This window comes from Notothenia rossii (genome assembly GCF_949606895.1).
Source record: "Notothenia rossii genome assembly, chromosome: 4".
Classification (NCBI taxonomy): Eukaryota; Metazoa; Chordata; class Actinopteri; order Perciformes; family Nototheniidae; genus Notothenia; species Notothenia rossii.
The window spans coordinates 723505-734435 of record NC_136902.1 but is presented as its reverse complement, the minus strand read 5'-3'; the positions used below and the strand labels follow the sequence as shown (position 1 = coordinate 734435).

The 10931-nt window shown below is 38.5% G+C and overlaps 1 protein-coding gene across 1 annotated transcript; it reads left to right on the top strand.

The window, feature by feature from the left end:
- The first annotated feature begins 7034 nt into the window (after positions 1 to 7034).
- On the top strand, positions 7035 to 10064 carry LOC307036080 (sterile alpha motif domain-containing protein 3-like). The gene is made up of 4 exons (XM_079676085.1): positions 7035 to 7202; positions 7400 to 7552; positions 7884 to 7973; positions 8523 to 10064. Exons 1-4 carry the CDS (start codon positions 7047 to 7049, stop codon positions 8826 to 8828), a joined length of 705 nt encoding a protein of 234 aa, XP_079532211.1. The 5' UTR covers positions 7035 to 7046; the 3' UTR covers positions 8829 to 10064.
- Positions 10065 to 10931: the final 867 nt, after the last annotated feature.

Here is a 10931-nt window from a genome sequence, read left to right as displayed (position 1 = left end):
TCTACTTTCACTATATTTTGATGAGAATACTTTTCTACTTTCACTCGAGGAACATTTTGAATGCAGGACTTTTACTGTAACAGAGTATTCCTACACTCTGGTACTTCTACTTTTACTCAAGTACAAGATCTGAGTACTTCTACTTTAACTCAAGTACACGATCTGAGTACTTCTACTTTTACTCAAGTACAAGATCTGAGTACTTCTACTTTTACTCAAGCAAAACCTTTTCCCTCCATGACCTCACAAGGTTTTATTGGAGGGAAACAGGTTTGCAGAGGGGGCCTTATTCAAGGCAGGGGGGTGTTATGCCGTAGTCACAGCGTACCTCCTTATCCCTCACCAGGGCCCTTTCTCATTTCTCTAACTCCCCTCCTCGACTCCTATCCTCGACTCCTATCCTCAAGACTTAGTCCCGCCCACAGGAGATGCGAGCGGAGGAGCTGAGGAGAGAGGAGGGGAACCGAGGAGAGAGGAGGGGAAGCAGCAGGCGGTTAGAGAAATGAGAGCTCCTCTCCTCTGAGCGGTCATTTTAAAGAGACGTCCATTAATGATGACAGGAGGCACAGCAGCCCTCTGTCTGATGGACAGATGTGTTCATGACCACTTAGATATTTACTTTGATTCATTCAGAGTGTGGTGTAATGAAACAATAACAGGCTACACACACACACACACACACACACACACACACACACACACACACACACACACACACACACACACACATATATATATTATGTATATATTTTATATACAATTTCAGAATCAAACAGAGCACTCTCATAATAACGTAACACTATCAGAGACTGGATATATCCCCCCCCCCTCTCTGGTCGCTACAATGAGGAAAATAACTGATGGGCCAAAAGTTTTATTTAGTTATACTACAAGTATTAAAAGTAAGCAGAGGACACCAAACCAACTGAGACCTGTCTGTCCGCCGCATCTACGCACTGTACCACACACACCTACACACTGTACCACACACACACCTACACACTGTACCACACACACCTACACACTGTACCACACACACCTACACACTGTACCACACACACACCGACACACTGTACCACACACACCTACACACTGTACCACACACACCTACACACTGTACCACACACACCTACACACTGTACCACACACACCTACACACTGTACCACACACACACCGACACACTGTACCACACACATCTACACACTGCACCACACACACCTACGCACTGTACCACACACACCTACACACTGTACCACACACACCTACACACTGTACCACACACACACCGACACACTGTACCACACACATCTACACACTGCACCACACACACACCTACACACTGTACCACACACACACCTACACACTGTACCACACACACCTACACACTGCACCACACACACACTGTAAAACCCAATGTTGCTCTTTAGTTATCATGACTCATTTTTACTTGTCAATACAACACAGATTTGTGCAAAAAGTCATTTTAACTTAAAATAATTAATTGATAACGTCTCAACCACATGGAAGTTGACTCAATTAAGACCCTTTGTTATGTTAACAAGATAAATCAAGTTGAGTCTAGTTGAGTTGACAAATGCACAAAAGTTATAGACTTGTGCGTCATCACGCTGTACGCTGTGTAGCACGTTTTGCGTCCTTCCCTGCTAAGCGCGCGCATTGTTCGGTGGATGGAACAACGCCAGAGACTGAATATACATCGTATTTTAACAAGGTGAGTGTAAATGTTATATTGATAGCTTACAAGTAATATTTAAGACATGTTTTACGTTTTTTAATTGGTTACATTATCGTCCGTGTTGCCCGTTTATTGAAAACGGAACAGCAAAACTTTTGGTGAAATTCACAGTGGGAATAGCTAACAGCAGCTTAGCAGCCCGAGTTAGCTAGCTGCTAGCAAATAGCGCAGCCATTCCCTCCTGTTTGACTTGTTGATTAGTTTGTTTCCCAGACTTTTTAATTTAAATTACCCCCTGCCCAGTTTGGTGTGCGTATTGAGAATGTCTTTTTTATTTCATTAAAAAATTGTGTTCTTCAAACTTTTAATTGCTATAGTTAAAATGAGTTGCACGTGCACTAAATAGGCTATGAGTAAACCATGGTGGAGAATTTTTCGGACAACAGTTAATAGGATGCGTTTAATTTTTACTTATTATACACATATATATATATACACATATATTTGTGTGTGTAGTTTTTTTCACATGCTGTTGCAATTGGTTGCAACAACTAGTAACGTTAGAAAAACTACAACACCACACCGGATCTAGCTAGACTGGAAACAAGACAATAGGCACGCCGTTTGGCAGCCGGCCAATAGTAGTAGGCTAACGTTACGGTTCGAGTGAGTGGCGAGCGCTATACGACGAAATGGATGATAAAAAGATTCAGAGAAATGGCCCGCCTTGCACGCAAGTACTTAGCAGCACCGGCAACATCACTACCTTCTGAGAGGTTGTTTTCAGTGTCTGGGCATGTTGTGCAAAAGAAGCGAGCTTCACTGTTGTCTGAAAATGTCAACAGGCTTGTCTGTTTGAGTAGCTTTCAGCTTTCAGTTTTATTGGTTACCTAACTGTTACTGTTCATTGTTTCTGAAATACGTTTTCTGACTGCTATGTTCACAGCAAACTTTAGAAAAAGGAAATATTAAGCCATGGTTTAACTTTATAATTGTATTTTGTACTGCCCTGTTTGCATGTTGCTTCTAATAAAAGAAACATGTGCATAAAGCAAGCCAATCCACTTTTCCATGTTCATAAGAGCATTAAAATGAAAAAAAATAATGGGACAAAAATAAATCAAGGGACATTTAGAATAGATAAAATTGTGTGATTAATTGCGATTAATTGTGAGTTAACTATGACGTTCATGCGATTAATCGCGATTAAATATTTTAATCGCGATTAAATATTTTAATCGTTTGACAGCACTAATATATATAGCTTTGAGGAAAATATAACATGCTTATTAAACTACCATGTAATATCTCTGTCCTAATTCTTTCTTACTTTTCTTTTTCCAGGTGTACATGATCAAGATCCAAACGTGAATGCGGTGGATTTGTAAGTTTTGTACCTATTACTCAGGAAATCGCAAAAGAATAATTGAACATTATAGAGCCATTCATGGACATCATGGAAGAAATTGCCCTTTGCCCTGTATCTACAGTGACTGTCCGCTAGTTTTCCGATCACAGGAATCCCTTAATAAGCATTTAAGAGAACATGGACTTTCACATCATGGACCTGTTGGAGGGTTAAACCTTAAAATTAACTGTCAATTGTGTGACTTCAATTATCCAGTAACTATAAAACAGTACTTTGGTCATCTTGGGAAACATCTTAGAAACAAAGAGACAGTTACCTGCCCTTTTAATTACTGTTCTCACGAAACAAGAAATTACACTACCTTTACTTCGCATAAAAGTCGTTTTCACAACAATGCCACACTACAAGACTTGAAATCTGAGCTTATTACTCAAACACATTTAGGCGTGGAACTTGTGGCTGATCAAGTGGTTTCAGATGTCAGTGATGCAGAATGTTCTGAGGATGAGATTGTAAATGAGCAGGAGGATACCTCTGATAAAGTTCAAGCAAGACTTGCGTCTTTACTTCTGCGATTGGAAACTGTTTTACATGTCTCAAAGACTGCAGTTCAGCAAATAGTTACAGAATTTAGGGATATTGGTGTTTTATTGAGTGAGGTAAACAAAAATACTCTTGATAAAGCATTAAGGCAGAATGGATGTACCATTGATGAAAACACTATAAATTTAGTAAAGGATACCTTGTGCCAGGCAAATCATTTTAGCTGTCTTTCAGAGGGTGGGTCTTTGTCAACTGACAAAAGGAGGTCATCTTTTTTCAAAGAAAACTTCAGTTTAATCAACCCAGTTGAATATGTTTTAGATTTTTCATTAAAAAAAACATTTGTTTATGTGCCAATCTTGCGTGTTCTTCAAGCGTTATTGAATAGGGGTGATGTAATTGACAGAGTTTTGGAAGAAAACCGAAAATCACCATCTGGCCAGTATAAGTCTTTTTTTGATGCATCGTACTGTAAAGAAAATCCACTTGTTAATGGTGAAGATCTAAGTATTTCTTTGGGCTTGTATATTGATGACTTTGAGATCTGTAACCCTTTAGGCACCTCAAGAAAGAAACATAAGCTGTGTGCAATCTATTGGATAATTGGCAATTTGCCTGTAAGAGACAGATCATCATTGTCTACTATATATCTGGCTGCCCTATGCAAAAGTCAAGATATTAAAACATTTGGTTATGGTCCAATTGTTCAACCACTGCTGAGAGACCTACAGTTGCTTGAAAAGGAAGGAATTTACATCGACAGGTTAGGAACCAGTGTCAGAGGCACAGTGCTATACATTTCATCAGATAATTTGGGGGCACATTCATTTGCTGGCTTTCAGGAGTCCTTTAATGTGGACAAGTTTTGCAGATTTTGCCTTGCAAGTCGAAAAGATATTCAAACTTGTTCTGTAAGAAGTGGGTCATTTGTATTGAGAACGATAGAGTCACATAACCTGAACCTGTCTGAGCTTAAAGAAAACACAAATTTGAAAAGTGTAAATGGTGTAAAACGTGAATGTGTTCTAAATGAACTACAATACTTTCATTGTATAACAGGGTTTCCACCTGACTTTTTGCACGACCTATTTGAAGGCATTGTACCCTTTGAGCTGTGTTTGTGTTTGAAAAAATTCATTGACAGGAAATATTTCACATTAGATAATTTAAATACTGCCATACAGTACTTCCCTTATAAGTACTCTGACAAAACCAATTGTCCTCAAAAAATTTCTGTAAATGTTCATTTGTCTGGAACCATAGGAGGAAATGGCCACGAGAATTGGACTCTGTTAAGGTTGTTGCCATTAATTATTGGTGATGATGTCCCTGAAAATGATGATGCATGGTCTCTGATTCTGGAACTGAAAGACATTGTTGAAATCTTGGCATCGTCCGCTTTTACAGATGAAAGCATCTGTTACCTAGAAGCAAAGATCTTTGAACATAGGAAACTTTTAACAGATGTATTTCCTGATGTGAAACTCAAACCCAAACATCATTTTCTAGAGCATTATCCCCATCTGATTCGTTGCTTTGGACCTGTGGTTGACTTCTGGACATTTCGCTTCGAAGCAAAACACAGTTTTTTCAAGAAAGCTGTTCGTGATATTAATAACTTCAAGAACATTGTGTTGTCTCTGGCCAACAGACACCAGCTTATGTTGGCATACCATTTTGACATGCCTTGCCTGTTCAAGCCAGCAGTAGAAGTAGAGAGGACAACACACAATTCCCTTGAAAATGTGCCCCTCCCAGTCAAACTAGCTATTCAGCACAAATTCAGTCATCTGACCACTATATCACTTGCCACAACAGCCTTAATACATGGAACAAAATATGTAAAGGGGATGTTTGTATCATTTGGAAGCACAAGTGGACTCCCTGATTTCTGCCAAGTCCTGTACATTGTGATAGTGGACAACAAGGCATTCGTTGTTCTTCAACCTTTCTCTGGTTGTTACCTGGACCACTATAGATGTTATGAAGTTTGCAGTGCTGAGGATTCCCAACTGGTTGTGGTCGACCCTGCAGAGCTGAACCACTACGTCCCCCTGACAGCCTACGTGGTGCAAGGCAGACTCCTGATTTATCCCAAGGCATTCCTGCTACACTGAGGTAATCCTTTTGCTTATTTTCAGGATAATTTAAGTAATAATAATTGTCTTATAGGCCTTAGTTTCATTAACAACTCTACCTTATGTTCTATACTTTTATATAGTTCATTATTTTACTACCATTGTTTTTAAATAATAAAAAATAACCTTCTTTACATCTTAACAGGGTTTAAACAAAATCTTAAATTGATAGTCTACGGCAAGGCCACAACGCCTTGCATTGCACTCTCCTACAGCAAAACCCCGTACTTAGTTGACTGAAGCCCCGTCCTTTTCCCATCTACACTAAATCTCTTCACCGAAAATAGCAGATCTACAAGCTCACAACATGTCAGACATAGTGAGCTTGTAGATCTGTAATTTACACAGAATGTTCCCAATATTGGGATATAGGCCTCATGTGGTTAAATTACTTACTAGGTCGGGGTTCTACTATGACATGTGATCATTACTTTGCCTTGTTTATAAGAAAATGTATATTTGTTTTGTTCTTTTTAGATTCACCATGTTGCTGCGTGTCATCCTAACCGAAGAGGACATTCGGAGGGTCACCATTGAGAACATGCCCGACACGGTTGATGACCTGCACTTGATCCTCAAAAACAAGCTTGGATTGGAAGGAGTTTTGAGGATACAATTTCAAGATCCAATGTTCAATAACGAGCTTTGCAACTTGAGTAACATGTCAGATCTCCCTAAAGATAAAGTGACTTTAAAAGTGTACAGTCATCCTCTTGAAGAACTCCAAGTTCATACAGAAGAACTTTATTATCATACAGACTCAACGTTGGACACTGCAAGCTTAACCACAACCCCTGAGTCGAGCCCCAGTCGAGTCCAGTCCACCTGCCTCAGTCATTTCAGATCCCTACTTTTGCGTTTGATACAGAGCTAAGGTTAAGGGAAGGAAATGAAGCCTTCCAGAAGGATGGAACCCTTCTTGATATCTCCAAATGCATGAAATCAGACATTTTGGAAAAAATAGCAGAAGCGGTTTATGCCTATAGCCCATACCCACAACATGAGGAATATGCTTTGGTGGCGCAAGCGCTCATCAAAAAACATCCATGTCTGAGGGAACCAGGGTCTGTCGCTGGATGGCACTGTTGGACGTTTAGTTTAAAGTTTAAAATGGGTAACTTCAGACAAAAGCTCCGAGAGGCTGGATGCCCAGAGCTCAAGATCAACTCACTCAACTCACGGTCATCCAGCACATCTGGGAAAAGAACTCTTAAGAGGGCTAGAAAATCAGAAGTCAACTTCTTGCCAGACATCTCGGAAGGAAAAACAAAACACTCCCTTGACGAAGAAAGGACAGCAATGCTCACAGAAATGAAGAAGAGGATGGTTGATTGGAAGCAAATTCAAGCGATGATGACCAGCACCTTCTCTTTGCGGAGAAAGGAAATCTTAGAGGATGAGCCACCTGTGGCTGACATCAAAGATAAATGGCCAGCACTGTTCTCTGAACGTCAGGTAAAGTACTTCTCTATTTCAAATGTGATTGAGGAAGATCAGATTGGAGGCTGATTAAGAATAGAAAGATATGTTGTACACAATGGCTAATGTCTGCTGTCATGAAGATTATACAGTTATATACATACAGTATATCAGTGATATTGAATTTACAGCCAATCCCTCGGCTTGTTCTTTGCTTCTTTTATGCCTACTAGATTGAAGCAGAGTTTGCTCGCCTCACCACTGTTGACCTGAAAGGCTGCCTCTTCGCTGGTCTTGACAAGTATCTGCAGAGGTTCATTGATATCTACAAAGCCAAGCCTGGTGTGGTGGAGCTGAAGAAGCTGTTGACAACACTGGATAGTGATGTAAGTATGCTTACGTGATATTTTACACTGTTTTTCTGTTAAAAAAAGTTCTTGTAGTAAATGTTACTATAGCGTTGGTTCAGTAACAGGCTTCTCCCAGTCCCTGTCTCTCCAGCTCTTTATAAACAGCAAATGTACTTTCACACGGGTCAATGGTGTCTTCCAATTAGGAGAAAGAACCGCTTTATCAGCTTCAATTTTATAGTTTTCCAATTTTGTCTGCAGCTCTCACTCACACACACACTTATCATTTATTTACTGTTAAATACTCTATTCTGATGTTATCTGACTGAAGCTGTTCCATTGGTTGTGTATTGTCTATTATTTTTAGTGTTCCAACCAATGGAAAAGGACCGTTGTGTTGATGGGGATCCCCCACTACCTCAAAGAGGTTTCGTCCAACTTTTACAAGAAAGTTCAGGTATATTTTATTTTATATTTATATTTTCCGTCAGTGCAGATCAGGCCCCCATTCTTACCCTTACTTGTACGTATCCTGTATTTTAGGACCTAAACAGTGGGTTGGGACCAATCATGAGTAAAAGGCCCTTTCTTTGTTTCCAATTTTCCTCAAAATATTTACTTCATTTTTGAGCGCTAACCGCTCCAACATGTGGCTTTGTGTGTATGTCCGTACCAGCATGGCCTCGATGGCAGTGTCCAAGCTTAGGAGTATAAATGAACTCATCGAAAGCACCGCTCATTTCACACTGGGTGGGATTCTTTTTTTTTTTTTTAATAAAGCCCTTAAAAAATTAGGTTTTTAAGTACTCAACAGCTCATACTCTTTTTTTTTTTTTTTTTGTGAAGTGTTGTGAGATTGTAGGTCAGCTATTTTCATTAGTTTGGGTCCCCGGGAGTGTGTCTTAAGATAAAAAGTTTAGGAACCACTGGTGTGTTTCATGCTTAATGCTGTTGTGGCAACAGAATCAATAAAGGTTTATTTTATCACGTTTTCCACTTTGTTTAGGCCACAGATGCTGAGGAGGACATGACAAGAGGAATGATGCTGGGCATCCTCATAGTGGCAGACGGGGATGATACTGTCAGTTTCGCAGTGGTCATCGAGGAAGAAATCATCTTTCCATCAGTCAGTGATTTTCCAACAGCTGTGTCACTGCTGATGGGTCTGCTCTACGCACTCAACATCGACTATCCCAAAGGCATAAGGTACACATTTGAAGTCATTCAGAAGGTGCTCATGGACATTGGTGGAGGCCATTGCACTGCTTTGGTTCATGGCTTGAGAAACAAACTCTTGAGGAAGACCATGTAAGCTTAAAGCAGAGTTTAAGCATTGACCCTGAACTTGATGGACATTGGAGGAGTCATGGACTGAGAAATGGACTCCCATTTAAGTTTGATTGTTGGAGAACTGCACACAGCAATATTGTGTATTGTTACATGGCTTGAGATACAGACTCTTGAGGAAGCCCGTGTAAGCTTAAGGCAGAGTGTAAATATTGATACTCAAGTAGAAAATGCAAGTTCAACTGAACAAACAAAATGTGAACTTGGTATGAGAAATGGACTCTATATTTTGTTATTTTGGTTAGATATCCTGTAGATTGTGTACTGCATTTGACAATTTAATGACTTGTGCAGGTTTACATGCCACTTTGGAAGGGCACACACTGTGGATTTGTTGGGATATTTACACTGTGGATTTTGGGTATAGCGACACGGTGTATTTGGAACACAGTAACACACAGTGTATTTGGGACACATAACACACGGTGTGGATTTATTTGGGGGACACAGTAACACACACGGTGTGTATTTATTTGGGGGGGACAGTAACACACACGGTGTGTATTTATTTGGGGGGGACAGTAACACACACGGTGTGTATTTATTTGGGGGACAGTAACACACACAGTGTGGATTTGTTGCACTGAGGTTTTATCCACACTGTGTGAAACTTCAGTGTTTACTTAATCTTATTTGCGATGCATTATTTAGAATTGCACATGTTTTGATGCATTTTTTTTATTCTTTAGTTAATTGCTCTATTTGTAACTGGCTGCACATTGTTGAATGCCAACACGTTTGTTTAAGATGTCATCAAAATGAAAACTTAAATGTCGACTTAAATTTCTATAACTTGCAATGCAAAATATATTTGAGTATTGATGATTGCCTAAATAGGATGCATTAAATAATAGATAACACATCAAGTATTATGGTAGTATGATTAACTGCCCACAGTGAGATGGTAAGAAAGAACAAGGCAAGGCTATTAAAAAAAGCTTTCTGGTACAAATGTTCCATTTTGATGACATCATGTGTTGGTACTGTCTTAAAGGAGTAGTTCACCCAAAAAAGGGACTTATTTTCTATCAGTTACACACCCCATGAAGCCTTGAATTCATGGAGATTTATTTTTACTTTTGTTGGATTGGATCGTTGGATGGTTGGATTGTTGGATGATTGTCTTCTGATGCATTATTCTTGTTCCCAAAATTGTTTTTATTGAGACTCATCTGTTTTTATTAAAGATGCTTGAGTTGGATCTCAGTGTTTTTGGTTCATAAAGTTGTATCTTCAATAAAACAAGAAACATATTGGGCAGTATTTGTTGTTAAATTGTATTAGATGTCTGGGGTGAAAACTGCATTACATTTAAGCAGATAAACTCATTAGCATTGCAGTTAAATCAACCAAAAACTAAAGTAGTATTGACTTAAGGTTAAGTTATATCAACTGAAGTTATCAAGTTATATCAACTGAAGTTATCAAGTTATATCAACTAAAGGTATCAAGTTATATCAACTGAAGTTATCAAGTTATATCAACTAAAGGTATCAAGTTATATCAACTGAAGTTATCAAGTTATATCAACTAAAGGTATCAAGTTATATCAACTGAAGTTATCAAGTTATATCAACTAAAGGTATCAAGTTATATCAACTGAAGTTATCAAGTTATATCAACTAAAGGTATCAAGTTATATCAACTGAAGTTATCAAGTTATATCAACTAAAGCTATCAATTAGTTAAGTTATATCAACTAAAGGTATCAAGTTATATCAACTGAAGTTATCAAGTTATATCAACTAAAGGTATCAAGTTATATCAACTGAAGTTATCAAGTTATATCAACTAAAGGTATCAAGTTATATCAACTGAAGTTATCAAGTTATATCAACTAAAGGTATCAAGTTATATCAACTGAAGTTATCAAGTTATATCAACTAAAGGTATCAAGTTATATCAACTGAAGTTATCAAGTTATATCAACTAAAGTTATCAAGTTATATCAACTGAAGTTATCAAGTTATATCAACTAAAGCTATCAATTAGTGAAGTTATATCAACTTAAGTTATCAAGTTATATCAACTAAAGGTATCAAGTGCTGAAGTTAAATTAACTAAAGTT